This window comes from Peromyscus maniculatus, chromosome 7, assembly GCF_049852395.1.
Source record: "Peromyscus maniculatus bairdii isolate BWxNUB_F1_BW_parent chromosome 7, HU_Pman_BW_mat_3.1, whole genome shotgun sequence".
Taxonomy (NCBI): domain Eukaryota; kingdom Metazoa; phylum Chordata; class Mammalia; order Rodentia; family Cricetidae; genus Peromyscus; species Peromyscus maniculatus.
Window position 1 is genome coordinate 1,792,028 of NC_134858.1, and position 22,723 is coordinate 1,814,750.

At 38.9% G+C, this 22,723-nt stretch overlaps 1 protein-coding gene across 4 annotated transcripts in view; it reads left to right on the plus strand.

Moving 5' to 3' along the window:
• The window catches only part of Kbtbd3 (kelch repeat and BTB domain containing 3), a 30,343-nt gene extending 8,409 nt beyond the window's left edge, over positions 1 to 21,934 (plus strand). For 3 of the 4 annotated variants that reach the window (XM_006998294.4, XM_006998295.4, XM_015991176.3), the window contains exons 2-3: positions 8,731 to 8,975; positions 14,265 to 21,934. In XM_006998294.4, coding sequence (XP_006998356.1) covers positions 8,755 to 8,975; positions 14,265 to 15,867 — 1,824 coding nt within the window. In that variant the 5' untranslated portion in view covers positions 8,731 to 8,754 and the 3' untranslated portion in view covers positions 15,868 to 21,934. The other variant, XM_076575609.1, reaches the window with a different exon arrangement.
• The last annotated feature ends 789 nt before the right edge of the window (positions 21,935 to 22,723 follow it).

Genomic DNA, 22,723 nt, shown 5'->3' on the forward strand with positions numbered 1-22,723 from the left:
AAGAAGATCTTTGTGAGGCGGTCTAGGAATTGAGATGGTTTATGTTTGTACTGGATAACCTATTAGATTATTTAGTGATTTCCCACTTTAAGGGTGGCCTTGTGAAGACCAGCTAGGAGGCAAGTTAGAAATTGATCCCGAGCAGGGATGCCCCTTCAGGATACTGTAATTCCATTCACCACCATGGTTAGGGACTGCCTCAGCCCTGACTGGGTGGGCAGCCTGTCACTAAGGAGGGAGAAAGGGAAACCAGAGATGCTGGAGAGGAAGATGAGGAACTGTGGGTTGAGGCCAATAAGGGAGAGGCTTTTTAGTGGGATCAAAAACAGTGGAAGAATCATCTGGTTTGGGCCTCACAACTAGGAGGAGTTGTACCTTGGTTAGCTTATGTCATGTGGACACTTTTAAGATGGGAGTGAGGCAAAACCCATCCTTTCCAACCCCGCTGTCTGTCTCATGGCCGCCTCTGTCCCTGTCGGGGGACAGGAACTAAGATGGCAGCAAGCCACATGTTTCCTTTAAGATTACCTATGTGTAGATTTTTAGCTGTCAGCCCTGGTGTTATGAGTTTTAAATTAACCCCTTTGTTACAAAATTTACAGGGTTATAAGCATCTCCAATATGCTTGCAAATCTTTAGGTACAGAAAGTTTATACAGTAGTTTTACAAATCTTGAGATAAGATCTATACCTTAGGAAAGGTTGTAGAGAGTTAAACCAAAACCAAGAGTATGAGATGAGTAGCAATAGTCCCCACTGGAAATAGTCTCTTTATTTTGTTTTGCTCTCCTTTCTCTGTCACATAGTCAGGTGGCTTACCTGATAGGGGAGATTTTAGAGGAAATCTTTTAAACAAACATGCTTGGTTGGGGGAGGAGCAAGCCATACCCCATACCCCAATTCCAGAGCCAGCTTTTAATTGAAGTGGGACAACATAAAACAACAGTCTAATGCCACTCATATCTAAAAGACACCTAAATCACTGTAAAACTGAATCTGATAAGATAAGAACAAATAAAGCTTAGAGATAGGAAAATTTTGAGCTCTAGCTATAGACAGAGGGCGTTCGTTGCAGGAGGGAGCTGAGCCAGTGAAGAGTATTTGCAGAATGTGTACACAGAGCAACTGGCCTACTGCTTTGCTTTCTCCCCCTGTTGCTAGGTTTGGCTCCTGGCTTCCACTTTGCAATGAACTTACAGATCTATCAACTGGTAACTTAAAAGACAGGTTTTTTAAACAGTGAGGGGGTTGGGGGGTGGAGGGTGGTGAGGAACCAGACAAAGACAGGGCTTGGAGCAGAGAAAAAATTGGGAATGGGGAGTCTCTTTTTATTTCCCTGATCACTCCTAGTATTTGCAAAGTTCCCAAATATTAGGATCTAGGGGGCTTTTAGGTGGCTCTCTGGATTGATTATCTAGTATTGAGGCCAAACTTGATTGCAAAAGCGAATAAACTTAAGGCCCTTTAGATCAGATGCCAGGTGTTGAGTCTGGAGATTTTCTTAGAGGCATTCTAAGGAGGAATTAGAGGCTATGGGCACATTCCCACGGATGAGAAGAAGGGAAATGTCCCTGCAGCCTGTAGTTGTGGGCATCCCCATGAGTCAATGAGGACCAAACTGTTCGGTGGGTTGTCTCCACACTTATTGGGGATCAGGGCCTTAGCCTGCGTAAGCCAGAGAGACTGGAAGCCTGGTAACAGGGCTTTTGTGAAGGCAAGGACAAAAACCAAGCTCTGAGATGGGGATGTCATCCACAGGAAAGGGTTGGAGAACAGAGTCAAAAAAGCCATGAGGACCTAGAGGAACTGTGGCATTGTAGACAGCTCTGAGGAGAGGGTGGGAGAAGAGGGCAGGAAGACACACAATAATAGCCCAGTCAGGTCTAAGGAAACTGCAGGATTGTAGCTCCAAGGGTGGGGGTATAGGGTCAGGTGAAGAGAGCTGGCTGGAGCCTTAAAGACTGTGGCTGGGGGCACCTCTACCTCCAGGAGTAACAAAGGAGTGCTGGACACTCAACGGTCATTCCTCAGACTCAAATGTTTACACCGACCAAAGAGGAACAACACCCAATTGCTGTTGGTGGATGGGGTGCCAAGAGATTGGTGTGACCTGGAGGTGAGTCTGTTGTGGGTGGACTGGAGATGAGGGATAGGATCCTAGTGCTGATAAGAATTCCAACCACGCCCCATGGTCTCAAATGCTAGGTGGGACACTTAGTTATCTCCATTTCCAGGTCACACGTCCTGCGTGACCCACACCCCATAGTTATGTAGTCACGTAACCTCATGATCTCTGAGATTGGGCCTGTGTGCGCAGATGCGTCCTGGCCTTTATAAAGCGGTGTCATATTCGTGTGTGTGTGTGTGTGTGTGTGTGTGTGTGTGTGTGTGTGTCTGTGTCTGTGTCTGTGTCTGTGTCTGTGTCTGTATCCGTCTGTCTGTCTGTCTGTCTGTCTCCCCCCACACACACACACACTCCCGTCTCTTTCTGCCAGGCCTGGTTTCTCCTGTCCTATCCCCTCTTCTCTCTAAAAAAGCCCATTCTAATTCTGGTAACCATGGCTCATGACTTCTGCCGAACAATCAGTGCCATTATCCTTTCAAGTGCAGCTTGGATCATGAGGAAAAATGCAGGCACTAAGAGAGGCTAGCCAAATGTAAGCACCAAATGTAAGCATTACATCTCGGATGGAAAGGTAACCTGGCATTCGGGCACCAAGGAATACCACGAAGTCACAGCACACAACAAACTTCACATAAGAGATTTATTAGGAGGGAAAAACCCAGAGGGTGACTGCCTCTGCTCCGACAAGAAACAGCAGAGAACTGAGCAGAAGGCAGGGTTTATATAGAGTATCTTTGGCGCAGGATAGAGGGGTGGACCTCTTCAGGGTGAAGCTTCCCAGGGTTGGGATTGGTGGGATTTCATGTACAGAGCTTGGGCTTTTTACTCTGTAGGGTAGGGGCTGGATGTAGCTCTTAGGACAGAGTGTTCTGAGGGTGGAACTTGGCAGTTGGAGGTCCTTGGGGAGGGGCCTGGACACTCTTGTGTCTCAGGTGCCTTACAAGGAGTAGCTGGGGGAGGGAAGCCCATGAGCTGGAGGGAGTTTAGGGTGGAGGAGAAGAGAAGGACTAGGATGTCAGTGTGGACTTTGAAGTGTATAAAAGGTATTTGAGATACTGAGGGCATCTAAGGCCAACATGTACTTTTGATATGTTGATAGGTAGCCATATGTTCCTTCAGCCAGAGGTAAGGGAAATGGCTCTTTGGCAGATGGGAACTGGTTTAACAAGTTCCTGAGGGTGCTGAGTTTTATCTGGCCACTAGAAATGCTCTTGTAGTTCAGGTTGAGCTCATTTCTGGACTATGGACTACCTTTTGGAGTTTGGGAAATTTGAGTTTTCTTTAAACCTGACAGTTATAGGCAGGAGCCTTCTTGAATTCAAAGCTAGCCAACAATGTGAGGCCCTATCTCAAAAGTGATCTGTTGTGGTAACTTTTGAGCAGTGCCTTATGAAGATCTTGTAAATAACACTGCTTTTCTTTTCTTTTTTTTTTTTTTTTTTGGTTTTTTTTTTTTTTTTTCTGTTTTTGTTTTTTTTGTTTTTGTTTTGTTTTGTTTTGTTCTGGTTTTTGAGACAGAGTTTCTCTGTGTAGCTTTGGCTGTTCTGTAACTTGCTCTGTAGACCAGGCTGGCCTCCAACTCAGATCCACTTGTCTCTTCCTCCCAAGTACTAGGATTAAAAAAGTGAGCTACCACCACTCAGCTTTAAAACTGCTCTCTAAGCTTTGGGTTGATGTTGAAATGGAGCGGAAGAGTGCTCTACAAAACATGGACTTCAAGTGAACAAGCATGTTTCTATACTGAATGAAAAAGGATACTGTAAAAAAAAATCCAAAGTAGCACTCTGTGGGGGAAAAAGGGGAAAAGTTTATTTCAAATTGCCAAGGCTGTCTCCCAGGAAAGCAAGGTGAAGGGACAGGAAAGATGCCCAGGGTTAAATGGGAACTGGAGAAAGGGGCCTTGTGATCAGTGATGGAGGGAGCCTAGAGGCTAGCACTGACCTTGGCAAGTTAATAGGCACCACAGTGATATGGAAATAGAAAAGCCACAATGACTGCCTTTTAGCAAACAGGATCTTTCTTCAAGTCCCTGAAGGAATGGGGGCTTTTGTCTAATTTGCCTGACCTTGGGAAAAAGACTTTCTTGAGGGACCAGACACAGCGTTTTTGTTCTTAGGAATGTTGTTTAATTTGAGTCTCAGCTTGCTATTTTGAAGAAAGTATTGTTAATGACAGTCTTAAATAGTTGATATATCAATATTGAGTGAAGTAACCATGGATGTCGTTATGTGGGTGGTCGCTACACAAGTGTGGGGGTTCACGCGGGTCGGTGGAATGAAGACACAGAAGCATCTTAAGAATGAATCTAGCCTTTCATGGCTGCAGGGGGGTCCAGCCTCAAAGGACTGAAACACTCTTCCCTTCACCTAGGACAAATTTATTTACTCTTTTTTACAGTTTAGATAGTTAATTTCCATACCTTCAAAGCAACCCAAAAGGAGCTCCCAGAGACCAAATGCCAGGTGCAAATTACTTGATTTCTCAGGTACTTTGGTTTTCCGGGTTTCCTGGACCAAGTTTTGCATAGGCCTTTGATCTTTGGGGGACTCTCTGATCCTTGACTCTCAGACAAGACTCACATAGGGCAATAAGAAAAACAAAAGGTAAGAGAAACAAAAGGTGTATTTAAACAAAGGAAGGATTAGGTCTAGGTGCTGCTCTCTGGAGCCAAGCCTGGAGCTTAGCAGGAATGCCACTACACATGGAGATTATCCAAAGTCCTAATGATACAGACTAGGGGTTAAAGAATTAAAAGACAGGGAAAATCTCAAAGGTAACAGGTAGCAGACAGAATCAGCAGCAGCTGAAGAAAGGCATTTACTGGGGGTAAGAACACATGTATGCAGCAGACACACAGAGAAAAAGACTCTCTGCCAAGCTGGAACTCTAGTCTCCTCTCCAGAGCTGGGATGTTTACAGTCTCTGAAGAGTTTTCTTCTCCTAATTTGAGGGTGGTGAGTTTGAATAAAGATAGAATGGTTACCCACAACTGTTGTGTAACCTGTCCTCAACCAACCTTGAACTTGTTGAGACAGTACATCAGCAGGCTGAGAAAAAACCCTACAGGGCCTTTGCTTTAAGCTGCCAGGCTTTTGTCTCGAGTCAGGAGTGTGAAGAAGGAGCCAGCCATCTTGGAAATTTGCCACCTTTATTTACCTAGCCATGACCAGAACCTATCTGTCTGTCTTCCAGGAAGTCTGTCTAACTCTTAGTCTCTCACTGGTACTGTCAGGCTTGTATCACCAAGCAACTACAGAAATTCTAACCATTTGTTGTCTACTAATATTTACCGCTTAACAGAGTGGAATTTTTATATATAATGCTGTTGTCTAACTTACTGTGTAAGGGTCCCAAGTTTTTTGCTTTGAGGTATGGATATTTTTGTAAAACGGCAGGAGAGAGTGTTGGTTTTTTGCAATGCTCTTACCCTGTGAGGAAAAGTCAGGAAACACGACAGAATCCACTAACAAGAGTTTTATTAAGATGAGGAGAGAGAGAGAGAGAGAGAGAGAGAGAGAGAGAGAGAGAGAGAGAGAGAGAGAGAGAGAGAGAGAGAGATGTGCATAGGCCTGTGGAAAGACGTGTGTGGTGTGTGAGGGGGCCAGGGAATCATGGCACTGGCTTATAAAGGCTGAGCTGTGCCTGCGCACACAGGCCCAAGTGGCTATTCCATGCATGCACATAGATAACATGGTTGCGCCGCGTGCTTTATGCAACCACGTAAAGCCACAGGGTCCTGGGTCACACAAGACATTTGACCCGGAAATGACTGGGTGGAAATAACTAGGTGTCCCGCCCAGCATGTGTGACCATGCCCAACCACGGGGGCGTGTTGGGAATTTCCATCAAAGAGGCCTTGGCAGGTGGAGCCAACATGCCCCATGGCTGGTGAGGGAGACACGCCATGCAGACATGGTGGGCAGCTGCCATGGGGCATGATGGAAACTCACTCATACCATGCAGACACGGCACCCACGTGGAAAGTTTTATTGGGGGAAGGGAGAAGGGAAGAGAGGGAAAGCAGGTGGAGACTGGGAGTAAAAGAGAAGGAGAAAAGGGAAAGAGGAGGTGCACACTACCTCATGGCAAGAGAGAGGAAGGGAGAGAGAGAAGAGGGAGGGTTTTTTTTTAAAGGGGACTTTACATAGGATGATGTTGTCAGGGCACTGGGTGGGCCAGGGGCAGGTCTGAATGCTACCAGATATAGTTGCTGAGTTTAAATTATTATCATTGTCAAAAGTTCTCTTCACACCTACCCTCTTTTCTTTGTGTACTAATATATTCCATGTTTCTCTCATTTTTTTAAAGTACCTACTTTTTATTCTAGCCTAACCTTGTTGGATTTCTTAAAAGAATCATCGAGGGACCAGAGACCAAAGAGCTGGTTCAGTGGGTGAAGCACTTGTCATGCAGGCATGAGGACTTTAATGTGGATCTGGATCTCATGTGAAGTGGCTCTATCAGCCTAGTGCTCCTAAAGAGAGATAGGAGGCAGCGATAGGACAGTCCCCATTGTAGACCAGCTAGCCTGGTGGACACAGTGCTGAATAACAAGAAACTTGTCTCAGAAAAGGTAGAAGTCGGAAGACAGATACCTGAGTCTGTCCTACTATGGCACATGCACGCTCAAGCTCACACACACACACACACACAAAACCACCATCAACATAAACAAAAAAGAAAAATTTTTACAAACCATTCCCTTTTCTTATAAGCCCATTGTAACACTGTATACTCCACCTCCAGTTCCTCAGTGGTTCTTATTTATTCCTTTCCTTAAAGAGGCCATATTGAAGATCTCAGACTTTAGACGATTCCAGCCATAGCTGTCTGCAATCTGACTATCTACAGTTATGTGAAAACCCCAAGCAAGAAGCTCCAGCTAAGTACCCTGAGAGGAATAAATTGTCCTAAGCCACTAGAAGTCAGGGGATTTTAAGGAAATGAATAAGTACAACAGAGAGGTACTAGGGAATCAGTTTCCCTGTTTCTCTGATTTCCCTAGTTCTCAGCCTTCTTTCCTGTTTATTTCCTTATTTTTTGCTGTTAACACTTTTGTGTTTGGAGCTGAGTTTGTTATTTGGGAAGTTAATGATTTTCTGTGTAAGTATTGCAGCTCAGATGGAAAGGTATCCTGAAAACTGGAAACCAAGGAATACCATAAAGTCACACTGCACAACAAACCTCACACAAGAGATTAGGAGGGTAATTGCCTCTGCTAGAGCAAGAAACAGCAGCAAACTCAACAGGATAAACAGCTTATATAGAGCTTCTTAGGAAGAGGGTGGAGCTTTTCAGGATGGAGATTGGTGGGATTTTATGTCTAGAGATTGGGCTTTTTGCTCTGCAGAGTGGGAGCAGGGTCCAGCAGTTAGAGCAATTAGAGTATTCTGTGGATGGAACCTGGAAGTTAGAGGTCCTCAGAGGAGGAGCTTACAATCTAGCCTCCCACTGTTTTTGCATTCTTTACCTTGTGTTTAGAACACCCTTTAAAACATTAGTAGTATTGGTATGCTGTTTTTCTTTCTGCTTTCAACTAGGACACCTGGGACCAATGTTTTCTTTCTAATGGCCATTTGTTAGTTATGGTTTCTATTGCTGTTAATAGACACTATGACAACAACTCTTATAAAAGAAAACATTTAATTGGGGCTGGCTTACAGTTAAGAGGTTTAGTCCACTTTCATCATGGCAGGAAGCATGGGAGTGCACAGGCGGACATGGTTCTGGGAAAGGAGCCAAGAATTCTACATCCAAATGGCTAGACAGCAGGAAGAGAGAGTGACCCTGGGCCTGGCTTGAGCATTTGAAACCTCAAAGTCTGCCCTCCCACACACCCCCCAACACACTTCCTCCAGCAAAGGCCACTTCTAATGGTGCCACTCCTTATGAAATTATAGGAGCCATTTTCAATCAAACCACCACAGCCATAAATCAACTAATACCACCAAACTTGGGTGGCTTTTTTTAAGTCAGTTCTCTTGTGAAGGTCAGGGTTAGGGTTAGAGTTAGAAGATACGAAGTCAGTATGTCAGCATCAACATTTTAATCCTGATTTTGCCACAAAAGATTGTGCTTAGAAGAGGAACACATGTATAGAATGTAAAAGTAGTAAAAGAACTACTACTTCAGGAATAGTATTTATTTAATAACAATAAGATGAAGCATGTAGTGAAGTCCTAAAGAAGGTAGGTATTTATACAACCTCTACAGTCAATCCTATGAGAATAGATATCAAGCTTCAATTACATATTTCCCAATTCAAATAAAAGTTCAAGAAGAATTTTTTTATTAAATATCATAAAATCAAATGTTTAAAGTTTACTATCATATTATTATTTCTGTTGTTATTTCACACCATGAGTACATTGATTAAAATTCATTTTATTTATTATTGGGTATTGATAAGCATGTGGATGTCAGAAGATAACTGTATGAAGTTGGTTTTCTTCTTCCACCTTTATATGGGGTCTGTGAATCTAACTTAGGTCACCAGACTTGCAAGGCAAGAGCTTTTACCTGATAAGCTATCTTGCCAGACTGAAGAGGGCAAATTAAGTCTGAAAATTTCATTAGCTTCCTACAACATTAATTTTTTTATTCCAGTTCTAAGAACCGGTTGAATTGGCTATGGATAATTCATACAATTTCGATGAACAAGGCTCATGGAATGGAATCTCATCTGAAAAGAAAAAGAATTTCCTTGCATCAGAAGATCATGGGCAGAAAATTTTAAGTGTTCTACAGAGTTTTAGAGAACAGAATGTCTTTTATGATTTCAAAATAATAATGAAAGAAGAAATAATCCCATGTCATCGTTGTGTGTTGGCAGCATGCAGTGACTTCTTCAGGTACTCTACCCCCATCTATACTTTATATTTTATATATGGAAAAAATTACATTGTATTTTAAAACTCACTGCCTCCTGAACATGCTATAGCAATTTTTAATTCTTAATAAAAAGACTTAATTAGAACTAGTTTAATAATAGTGTTTGAATAGGGACTCTTAAGCTACAGCTGTAAAAATAAGAGTCTTTCAAGGACACCATCCCCAAAGTTCTTTAAAATTAGTTCCTTGAGCTATTCTGGGTGGGAGTGGGGTTCATATGGGGTCAGCTTTGTTGAAATGGCAAGTTGAACAAAAATAGAAGCTGAGTTTAAAGAAAATGACCAAGAAGAAAATAATTTTAGTTGTGTCCATGCCATCTCCCAGGTGAGGAACTCGAGTCCAAAGGACTTATTATTTCTCCTTCCACATATGGTGGCTCATGCCTATAATCTCAGCATTCAGGAGGCTGAGGAAGGAGGATTGCCATGATGATAGTGAGTTTCTGATGCATAAGGGTAAAGGTCTGATGTATTATCATAGTGCTGTGGCAGTTGTCTGCTGGCCAGTAAAGAGAATGGTATCTTGTGCTGGCACCCTGCAGTCAGCCCTCCTAGTTTACCGCAGTAAACTCAAGTTCTCACTTCAGTACTCTGCATTGTGCCCAGTTTGGGAATAAAAATTAAGTAGGGTTTTACTCTCTCAACCAATTTGATAAAAACAGGTTAAGATTGAATATATGAAGCAAAATGAAAAGTATACTGCATTTGCAATTTTTTTAAATTGGTAAGTGAACCTTGTGCTGTTCTGTTTTCAGTCATTAATTCAAAACCTGCTTTTTATAACCATGTAATTCAAGAGCTGCTGTACTGCCATTGTAGTAAATTGTATAAGCTAGACTTTATTTAGCAAGCAGTTCTTGCCATCTGCTACTGATTGAACACCTGCCTTTGGGGTTTTGCTTTGAATTTGGAACTCAGTACTGCACAGTGTTCTTGGCCAGAGAAGCTCTAGCAGTCTTGAATTAGCTATTTACTTAACTAGAACTTTCCTTCTCTGCTTTTTGTTTCTTCACATACTCTTAGGCATTCTTTGAACTATGTTGGGGCCTCAAGTGTTAGTCTCTGTTACCCCCAGGATACCTTTGTCTGCCCTCTTCCTTTTGAACTCAGCTTTCCTTCCAGTAACTTTTTTGTGTCCCTTATCCTTACAGATGTGGCCTTTTGTTCACAGGCATCTGTCTAGTTAGTGGTTAAATACTTAGTTTCTAAGTATATATTCCCTAAGCTAAGTCCCAGATCCACTGTTTACTAGTCATGTAATCATCATTACATTAGGTAAATCACTTACCTTCTTCAGACCTAGGTCTCCTCACTATTGACAAGGAAATTAGAAAAAATAAAAATAGGAATTAATACATAGGGTCATTCTGGAGTTTATAAAAGAAATAATGTATAAATGGTTAGCATACTGTATTTTACATTCAGTTAATGTTAGTCAATAAAGTTCTTGTTTTGCAACATAGCAAAACACAGAAAGATCCTGTTCTGAGCATACAGTGTGATTTCTCTTCATTGTTTTCAAGCTAATACACCAAGAAGTTTTTGTAAGCATTTGAATTTATAATTCTCTGCTCTTATCAAACTTATTTTTTAATTAAATAATTTAGTACGTTAATTATTTGAGAGCTTTTTACATGTGTATATTGTCTTCTGGTTACTCTCTACCGCCTCCTTATCGCTATCTAGCTATATCAATGTCCCTTCCTTCCCCCCCGCTGTCCCTTCCCAGTGATGACTTTTTTGACCCATTTAGTTTAACAAGGGCTGTTTGTGTGACTACTGGGTTAGGCATTTAAATGCTTTAACACATACATACTATTTTGTTCAGCTTATTCCTAACTTTTCCTCAAGTGACCTAATGCTGAACAGATAGGCAGTTAAATAATTTTAGCAGTATTAGTAAATAGTACATGACACAGCAGAACCTCATATCCTCTCCTAGCTTTTTGAGTCTGCTATTCATCTTTTAAAATCACTATTAGAATAAAATACTAGTTTTCTTTTTTAATTTTAGACTGTTTTAAATAGCAGGAATGACCAGTTCTTTATTGAATTTTGTTAAATGAATACATAGCTCACATGAAAATATATACAAATGTGGCTAGAAACTTAATCATTTATACTCTTAAAATAAACCATTAATTCACAATACTTGTAATTTGATAAAATTAACTACATTGCAAGAATAACGTAAAATAAAAATGTCAGAAAAGTATGCACTACTTAGCAAAAATTATGATTAAGATGTAAAATCAAGGAACTGAAAAGGAATCACATTCTTACAGAAAACTACTTAGGATAACATGACAAATCTGAGTCACATAGAATCCTGGGACTTGAGAAATTGCTCAGTGATTAAGAGCACCTGCTGCTCTTCCAGAGGTTCTGGGTTCAATTCCCATGGTAGCTCATAATCATCTGTAACTCCAGTTCCAGAGGATCTGATTCCCTCTTCTGTACTTCACAGGCATTAGGCACATACTTGTACACATGCATACATGCAGACAAACCACCCATATACATAAAATAAATAAAACCTTAATAGGTAGGTAGGGTAGATAGAAAGACAGAGATGTGGGGAGAGGTGAGCAATCTATTAGGAAATGTTTGATTTCTTAAAATAGTAACAGTTAATACTTTGCAATGATTAAGTCACTTATTCATCTAAACAACTCATTTTTTAAATTATTGACTTTTTAAAAATTTTACATACTAACCACAATTTCCCTTCCCTCCTCTCCTCCTGTCCCCCTCCCCGCCATCTCCTTTCTACTTCCCACCACCACCCTCCATCCACTTCTCAGAAGGGGTAAGGCCTCCCATGGGAGTCAACAAACCATGGCATATCAAGTTGTGGCAGGACTAGGTCCATGCATCAAGGCTGGCTGAGGCATCCCACCATAGGGAATAGGTTATAAAAAGCCAGCTCATGTGCTAGGTGCCCCACAAACAGACAAAGCTACACCACTATCACCCACATGCAGAGGGCCCAGGTCAGTCCCATGCAGGCTCCCTAGCTGTCAGTCCAGTGTCTGTGAGCTCCCATTAGCTTGGGTCAGCTGTCTCTATGGGCTTCCCCATCTTGATCTTGATATTCCCCCTCCCCCTTGCTTATCATCCTTCCTCCCTCTCTTCAACTGGACTCCCAGAGCTCCAGCCCAGTGCCTGGCTATGGATCTCTGCATCTGCTTCCATCAGTTACTGGATGAAGGTTCTATGATGACAATTAGGGTAGTCACCAATCTGATTATAGGAGATGGCCAGTTCAAGCACCCTTTCCACTATTGCTAGGAGTCTTTGCTGGGGTCATCCTTATGGATTCCTGGGATTTTCCTTGGCACCAGATTTCTCCCAAATGACCCCCTTTATCAAGATACCTCTTTCATTGCTCTCCCTCTCCATCCCTTCCCCACTAAACAACTCATTTAATCCTTTTATTTTGCAAGTAATTTTGTTGATAGTGATATGATTTTCCTTGAATATGTAACCTGAGGTTATTTTGTAGCATATTAATAATCTTTTAGCTAAAATAATGTATCTATTTAGAACTTCCCATTACAATGCAAATTAATATTTTAATTTATTTTTTCAGCTTCATTAGCCATGCTTTTTTCTCTTTTTATATTCATGTGTGATACAAGAAAACAAGCATTAATAGAATACCTTTCATATTCATTATTAATGAAACCTCCTGCTGGTCATGTAGTCAATAAGTGAAGAAGCTGCATTATCACTGAGATAGCTGTCTCTTGGGGTCATGAACTTAATACTGCATTGAGTATAATGCAGTACATTATGTAGTACATAGATACATAGATAATATATAATATAATCATTGCTGTTTAGTATTTCTAAACTGACATACATTGTTGAAGGTCCTTGTGTAACATACAGCATATGTATAATTTTTGTCACTACATTTACTTGGCTTTGTATTAAGTATCAAATAGCCTTATAAAAAGTCTCTTTATCATTCTTTTCCTTATTTGTTTGAAAGACCCTGTCATATTCTTCAGGTAGATGCTGTGCTCACTAATAGATTTATTTGTTCTCTGGGACAGACTCAAAGTAAAAAGTCAGCCCCAACACCAAGTACAAGCAAGTACTTAGCTATGTATAGCACAGGTATAGTACACATAGTATTTGTCTTAGTTGCTTTTCTATTGTTGTGGTGAGACACCATAAAAAAAAAAAAAAAAAAAAAAAAAAAAAAAAAAAACAGCTTGTAAAGGAAAGTGTCTAATTTGGCTTAGAATGTAAGGTTAGGGTCCCATGATGCCAGGGCAAAGGTATGGTGGCAAGAACAGCTGAGAAGTCACATCTTAGTCCACAAGCAGGAGACAGAGAACATGGTGTTAATGGCATCACTCTTTGAAACCTCACACCTCCACAAGACCACCCCTTCTAATCCTTCCCAAATTGTTCCCCCAACTGGGGACCATGTATTAAAAGTTGAGCCTATGGGGGTCATTCTCATTCAAACCACCACAGTATTTTTTATAATATCAGCACAGATGCAGGCTGTACAGTAAAGTACATTTTATTCACTGGTACCTCCAAATAACCTGTAATTATTGTCTCTCCTGAGTTCAAGTTAGTCCCAATCTCTTAATTTTAACTTCCAAGCTGACCTGATTATTCAGATTCAGAGAGCAGTCTGTCACCCAGTGGTTGTTACCACAAAAACATAGGTTTGGCCTTTTTTTTTGGGGGGGGGGGCGCTTTGTGTGGCTTAGTTTTTGGCCACACAGTCCCTTATACAGTATGAATCTGATTTCATGGATTTTCCCACAGAGCCATACAAAAATCATTGGTGGCAGTGGGCCCCTCATTGTGTTCTGTGTTTGATGTAAATTTTTGAAGCCTAAAATTTTGAACATTGTATGTTGAGAAATGTAGTTATTATCACAGCTGTAATTAATTTTCCATTGAAGAAAATGGAGTTATATAGAAGAACTAACCAGTACATAAAATTTGAACCACTTTACAACCTTTTTTTCATTTTTTACTATATCTCAGCTACATTGTATAAATTTTTAATATGAAGGTTACATAATATATCATCAGATGAGTATTATGGCATATAACTATTTTAAAAGTTAAAATAGTTCTTTAGGATGCCATTAATTGTGGTATCATAAACATTTTAAATGAACTAAAGGGTAAAGAAACATCTGTATGGTAATATTGATAATAATTGTAGAATAAAATACTCCTGTTTACTTGTTCTTTCTTCTTTATTTTTTTCAGGGCCATGTTTGAAGTAAACATGAAAGAAAGAGATGATGGAAGTGTTACCATTACTAACTTGTCCTCCAAAGCAGTAAAGGCATTTCTTGACTACGCCTATACTGGGAAAGCAAGAATAACAGATGAAAATGTGGAAATGTTCTTCCAGCTGTCATCCTTTCTGCAGGTCCCCTTCCTGTCCAAAGTTTGCAGTGACTTTTTAATAAAAAGCATCAGTCTCGTCAATTGTTTGCATTTGTTATCTCTGTCAGACAGCTACGGCTCTACCCATTTGTTTACTCACACTTTATGCTTCGTACAACGTCACTTTCATTTGCTATTTAAATCCAGAGAGTTTTTAGAGATGAATTTTGGAGTGCTACAAAAGTGTCTGGAGTCAGATGAGTTAAATGTGCCTGAAGAAGAAATAGTCCTGAAGGTTGTCATCACATGGATTAAATACAACTTAGAGTCCAGGAGAAAGCACCTGCCTCACTTGATTACAAAAGTAAGGTTACATCAGTTACCCGAGGACACACTTCAAGACTATCTGCTCAATGAAGAGTGTTTACTCAAAAGCACAAACTGCTTTGACATAATTGTGGATGCCATTAAGTGTGTGCAAGGTTCTAGTGGCCTCTTCCCTGATGCTCGACCATCCACAACTGAAAAATATATATTCATCCATAAAACTGAGGAAAATGGAGAAAATCAATATACATTTTGCTATAATATTAAAACTGACTCATGGAAAATACTGCCACAATCACATCTTACTGATTTGCCAGGATCTAGTCTGTCTAGCTATGGAGAGAAAATATTCTTAACAGGTGGTTGTAAAGGGAAGTGCTGTAGGAAGGTTCGACTTCATATTGCTGAGTCTTACCATGATGCCACTGACCAGACCTGGTGCTACTGTCCAGTCAAAAATGAGTTTTTCTTGGTTTCAACCATGAAAACTCCAAGAACCATGCATACATCAGTCATGGCTCTCAATCGATTATTTGTTATAGGTGGAAAGACTAGAGGATCACAGGATATTAAAAGTCTCTTAGATGTTGAATCTTATGATCCACTATCCAAAGAGTGGACATCAGTTAGCCCTTTACCCAGAGGCATCTATTACCCAGAAGCCAGTGCATGCCAGAATGTCATTTATGTTCTTGGATCTGAGGTAGAGATTGCAGATTCATTTAACCCATCCCTTGATTGTTTTTTTAAATACAATGCTACAACTGACCAGTGGTCTGAACTAGTAGCAGAGTTTGGGCAGTTCTTTCATGCTACTCTAATTAAAGCTGTCCCAGTAAACTGCACCCTGTATATATGTGATCTTTCCACCTATAAGGTGTATAGTTTTTGTCCTGATACTTGTGTTTGGAAAGGAGAAGGCTCTTTTGAATGTGCAGGCTTTAATGCAGGTGCAATTGGGATTGAGGATAAGATTTACATATTAGGTGGAGATTATGCACCAGATGAAATCACAGATGAGGTGCAGGTTTACCACAGCAGCAGGTCAGAGTGGGAAGAGGTGTCACCCATGCCAAGAGCCTTAACTGAATTTTACTGCCAAGTTATTCAGTTCAACAAATATAGGGACCCATGGTTTTCTAATCATTTCTAAAAATAATATTTGCATGAGTGGTCTAAAATGATGCCTAATAGAATTAGTAAAAAAGTATGTTACTTAGCACAATAAAATATTCCTTCTATTGAAGAATGACTAGAGATGTATGCTGTCTATAAGTAGACAGTTACCAGAAAGTTAAAATACAAAATACATTTTACCAAAGTTATATTAAATGTAATTTAATGTTAAATAGTTCAGAATAAATACTTTGTATTTTCTTATGTAAGTAAAAATTATAGGTTTTGACCCTTTGACTTTAAGGTAAAGGATGACAAAAAAAATCAGTGTTCATAAATGTGTAACATGTAGAAGGGAGAACTCTCTTGAGGAAGGGAAAATGGCCTATATACTGTCACATTGTGTGACATGAAGATAAATTAGAAATAGGTGAGACGCTCACATTGAACATTGTAGGTCTAAGAATTGTTGAATCCCTATCCTTTTCTGCCTGCTACTTAAATGATTTCATTTTACCTTTGTTGTGGTCAGTAATTTTCTAAAATACATTTCTTCACTCTTCTGGTCAATATACTAAGAAGAGTTTGGATTCATTATGGTATATGATATTATGTACATGTAATATGTATTTGTTATTAAGAGCATATTTGAGCACTTTATAGTGCTAAGCCATTGCAATTACTATTTTTTTACTTGCTGGTTTATTTGTTTTTAGTATCATTGTGAGACTGAGCTTTTAATAACATGATAGCTTTCATTTTTTGTTTCAAATTTGGTAAATTTACATTTTTTATTTAGTTATCATCCTAAATTGCACCAAGCTTGACTGTGTCTTAACATATAACCCACTAAGTGATGTCCTTGCAATCTGAAATGGTACTTTTAAAATGTTTTTTCTATGTCATTAGTGCCTGTTCCCCCAACATAGAGGATATAGAAATTTTTATCTCTAGAGAAGCTGATCATTATAAAGTAGTGGGATTCTTTTTGGCCTTTGTATACATGTTTGTCTTTATACTTTAGTTCCTATTCATCTCTTCCATTGCCTCCACCCATCCCCCAGGTCCTACTCTAGCTGGTTTCTTCCTGCCAGATAGTCCCCCTTTTGCTTCCAGGCCACATGCATTCCATTACCCTCTCTTCTGCTCCCTTAAGATCTTTTCCTTCCTTCAAAGTTGTCTTTCTACTTCCATGTCTCACAAACACATATTGTATACATGCACAGATTCAGAAACAAATCTAGATTCTGCATGAGAGAAAACATGATTTTTGTCTTTCTGGATTTGGCTTTTTCACTTAGCATATTGACCTCTAGTTCCATCCATTTTCCTGCAGGTGCCCTAATTGCATTCGTGAAAGCTGAATGTAATTCTATTGTGCATATATACCACGTTTTCTATATTCATCCATTGATGGTCATCTAGGCTGATTTTGATATCCTGATATTCTGATATCCTGACTGTTGTGAACAGAGTGCAGCAATAAACATAAATGTGCATTAAGAATCCTTTGTGTGTATAACCTGGAGCTGCAGTAAGATTCCAGGGTTTAATTAGTACTATACCAGTTTCCTGCCATGGGATCTAATTGTCAAGCACCATGTTGTTTTATGACTTCAGTAAATTATTCAAGGTGAATCAAAATGACAGGACTTCTGATATCAATAGTTTCAAAATCTGTCTTTGTCAGCTTCAACCAGAGCATGACCATTCTTGTTCATGAGTAAGGTCATTCTGCTTTGCAAGAGGTATGCTTGTTTGATTGCTCTAAAAGATACTGCCATTTTAGGTTTTAATACCTCTGATTTACATCTTAGCAACTATATAGATTGCACAACTTAGAATTAGTGTGGTTTCCTACACTACATTATAAATATTAATTTGTAGTAAGTGTAGTTAATGTTTACCTAAATGAAAGTTCTTTGATTTTTATCACATAAATGCAAACACAAATTTCAGATGTATTTTCAGAGTACATTTGCATGCAACTTCAAAATTGGGCTATCAGATGCCAGTCACAGGGTATTCAGTACAATCAATAGCTCTTTTTAGCATATTGACTGATGGCTGTGCCTTTTCTTTCATGTGTACTTAAGAAAAAGAAAACTCAGAGGATGCTTCTCTGGCATTCTTAAAGAAAGCTGGTAACAAAGAGTGGCCTATGTGGGACTAGTAAGTATTTCTTAGTAAAGTATGCTTAAATAATATCATCAGTGAATCTAGGAATTATTCATTTCTTCCCCCTCCAAAAAAGAGAAACTAAATTAAAACAGTCCCCTCCCAACAGTGTTACATTATCCAACCCTTTTTATTTCTGCTGTTCTCTATAGTAATATTCTTGACATCAAGACCCAACTGGTTTACTTGGATTTGTTGTCTTTTCTTATGGTTTGGGGGCCTTAGTTATATTGCTGTGTTTGCTTTTAAACATGTTCATTTCTTGCCATCTCTATACATCTACACCCTGTGCTTCTTTCCATTTGTCATTATGGAGAAAATACTATGTCCATTCATAAAGCTCAGCCTCTTCATTTCTTTATCACCACCACAACAGGCTTGGCTCCACTAATGTCTAATTTTGTATTTCCTTGACATGCTTTCATCTTAACTGCCCCAGTGGGGAAAAATGGCTCTGTGTTCAGAATCTCCAGGACTCTATCTACATTGGATCCTGTGTTCCATGACTACACTGGTACCTTCAGTGGTCTTGCCAGTCACTGTGGCCTCATTGCCTAAGAACAGAACTTATCACTCTGACTCTCTTCATTCTGGTTTTCTAATATGCAAATCTCTGTGGTCTCTGTGGTCTATTTTGAGAATATAGCATCCTTTTATGACATCTTCTTGTAGGTCTTTTTTTTTTCTTTCTTTCTCTTTAAAGTAGTTTACCTTTCATGGCCTTCAGCCAGGACTACATGTAATGACCAAATAATTGGGCTCACTGTCCAGACTGCTGTCATTCCTGTGGAAAAAAATTGTTAACATTTCTCCATCGTGTGTGTGTGTGTGTGTGTGTGTGTGTATGTGTGTGACAAGGTTTCTCTGTGTAGCTATGGAACCTGTTCTGAAATTTGTTCTTTAGACTGATCTGTCCTCGAACTCACAGAGATCCACCTGTCTTTGCCTCCCAAGTTCTAGGACTAAAGGCTTGTGCCACCATGGCCTGGCTCATCCATTATTTTTTGTCTTGCTTTACTTCATTGTGATTATACATCTAGAAATACTTGAATATTATCTCCTAAATATTGAATGTATGTATATAGCATTATTAAATATAGGAAAAGATTAACATATGAAATAAAATTAGAGTTGATGAACATTCTTGTTGTGATCTTCAAACTTGAGTTAAAATGCAGCATACCTTTGTTCATGTACAGTCTTGAGCAAGAGTATTCACATAATTAAAATTAAACTCAACTCTGTATTGGTAAGGAAAGAAATATTTATCATAGAAACATTCATTGTATTCATTACCCATGACAGGTGGATTATTTGAGGGCAACCCACATTGCAACAAATTCTACTTTTTCATATACTAAGAAGAACAAATAAATGTGTGTTCATTGTGTTTGGCTCAATTATACATTTGACAACCAAAGTCTGAGAGCTAATCTGTTTAATATTTTGATATTTGGAAGCAATAAAATACATACTAGAATAGAATGCTACTTTGGGATCATTTTCAGATTGATTGAATTCATTGTTCTGGAAGCTTTTCTCTTGTATTTGAAATTAAAGAATAAGTTTTAAAAATGTCTCCAAGAAAGCAGCTCCAGAGGGTAGCCCTTTAAAATAAGGGCTAGACTTTACAGGGAAATAGACCTCTGTTCACTATAAGAAACAACAATTGCACTTTATAAAGTCCTAAGGGTGAGACTATTACTAAGACATTTTAACTATTCTGATTTCAATTGGTTTACATACTTGAGATTTTTTTTTTAAAAAATAGAACTTATAAGAGTTAACATTTTGTAAATGAACAATAGTATTATTCTTAGATAGATTAAATTCTCTATTTTGGTATAAATTTGAATAGGCACTAGGTCATCAAATATAATCTATAAACATACTTTAAATTTTAAGATATAAAGGTAGGCAATCACCACCTCTGACATAAGTACTATGTCAGGGAAATAATAACAATTCATATAGGTTTTGGTTCTTCTCTTCATATTTTTACTCAGTTAGATGTTCATTTACAAAATGTTAATTCTTATAAGTTAGAGATATGCATAAAAGTGAAAATAATCTTGGAATAAAATATGGAGAAAGTTTTTCTACCTTAAACATTTCAGACACATGATTTTTGTCTTAGAGTTTATAGTTCAGTGCTTTCAGGGACAAAGAATTACTATACTATACTGATTCCAAAAAGTTACCTTAGAAATTGTTGCTAATACTGAAAGTAACTTTGCCATCTGTGATGAGAACTTGAATTCTTGCTTTAAAATTGTTTTAAATTCAGTCTTTAAAGCACTTGGAGAAGCAACATGTCTTTTGTTGCTACAAAGTATATCCTCATTTTCCTTCTTTAAGAGCTCAACACATTGACTTCTCTATCAGTGGCCAGGTTGCATGATTTCTCTTTGTAAGGTTGCCACAGAGAATTCACTGTAGTGCCATGTTGTTGGGTTGAGCCTGGCAAGCTTTGTAGAATCTTTGACAGGAGGATTTTACCTTACTGTCTAGTGCCAGTGAACTTGGTGGTTCAAACATTTCATTCTTGTCTAGCTCTCTAGGTCTTGTAGTCCTACAGAGTCTAGATCAGTGGTTCTCAAACTGTAGGTTGCAACCACTTTGGGGATCCAACAAACCTTTCACAGGTCACCAGAGACCATCAGAAAACATAGATAATTACATGAAATTCATAACAGTTACAAAATTACTGTTATGAAGTAGCAACAAAAATAATTTTATGGTTAGGGGTCACCACAACATGAGAAATTGTATTAAAGGTTCACACAATTTGGAAGGTTGAGAACCACTGGTCTAGAGCCTCCTGAGTGCCCTCTTCCCATCAGCATAATCATAAACATATATTTTGCCTAGAGAATTTAGGGGCAAAATTTTAATAACAATTTTTGATACAGTTTTCAAAATTTTAAAAATACTTTTAGAAAGTCCTCTAGAAAGTCTACAAAACATAGAAATCATAGATACCAGTTACATTATTAAGAGGACAGTTTACTCACAGATCAATATAGACTAGCCTTATGATAATAACAGCATGGTAGTTTTGTAAAACAAGGCCATAATTCCATCGTTATCAACCATGAAACTTTATTCACCTCATTAACTCTGAAAACGTTCCCAACAACAAATTGTGCTATTGCTCTTGAGGGTAATGAAGTTGCTGAAATAACTCAGAGTACAACCCTCTATTAATAAGTATCACACTAAATAGATATTACTGTATATTTCTCATCTACATGGAAGCTCACAGAGACTGAGACATAACTTCATCATTTCAGGACTCAGCAATTAGCACAATGCCTATCATAGAAATCTGTCCAATAAACTAATTCTATTGAGCAATGTATATATGTAAAGCAAAATATATTCATCATGACTGAATGTGTCTGATTCTTCTGTACCTTTGGCAAATTGTTTGCTGAAGGTGATATTATAGCTTCTAAGTAATTCTTAGAAATTTTTTTCTGAAGGTGATGTTATAGCTTCTAAGTAGTTTTCTACCTATTTTTCAGGTAGTTGATTATTTGTTTTCATACATTTTAACCATAAAAGTAACTATAACAGCTAATCCTTCATTTTCTTTAAGTGGCAATAATGGGTAAGACATTCAGTACAAATTCCATTAATACATTTGCAACCCCCATTTCTAAGTGTAATTGCTTCAGTGATATTTTTTCTAGTTGGGGGAGGTAATGCCCAATGCTATTACGCAGGTAACTTATTTCATTTCTCTGTTAGTGAAATGTGAGTCTTTTGCCATATGCTATGAGAAATAAAGTCAGCATTTTTTCAGGTTTGTGTTAACCTTAATAATTATCTAGTAAAATATCTCAGTTCTATAAAATGTTAATTTATTAAAATGTGTCACAATTCTCTGCATTGTTATCAGAAATAAAAGAGAGAAAAGTAGATGCCAAGACTCTTCTTGCCTCTTTCCAATGTTCTAGGCTGATAAGAAACCCTGATAGATCTCGGACCACTGAGACTGTGGCATTTGAGTGGGCGAGTGTTAGAACCTCAGCCTCTGCTTGAGAAAGAACAACAAATATCCCTGGGCCAGAGATAATGAAAACAGAACCTGGCCAAATATACAGGGTCAGCAACTGATCAACTTTGCCTCAAGGAAGGCTAGGCCTATGCTAATTGAGTGTAACTGTCTTCCACAGACAGTTGGAAACTTGGTCCCCAGATAGTAATGCTATTGGGGGATTTGTGTATTACTCTCACACAAAATTCTTAACACATCACAAAGGACCAGTCATTGTAAAGGGCATAAGGTCCTTGTGCTCACAGATAAATACTGAGGACTAATGAGTTTTCCCCCTTAGCAAGAAATCCAGCCCTTGAAAGGGGAAGACTCTTAGTTTATTTTCTGGTTGCTATGATAAAATTCCCTGACAAAACAAAATTAGGAGAGAAAGCATTTGTTCCAGCTCACAGTTCAGGGATATAGTCCATCAAGGATGAGAAGTCAAGGCAGCAGGACCTTGGAGCAGCTCAACATCACATCCACAGTCAAGAATAGAAAGCAATGAATTAATCCATGCATGCCAGCGATCATCTGGCTCTCTATAATTGTAGACAGTCTCGGATCCCAAGTCCAGGGAAATGGTACAACACACCACATAAATTAACATAAAATAATCTCTACAGATGTTCTCCAAGACCCTTCTCCCAGGTGATTGTAGATTTCATAGATT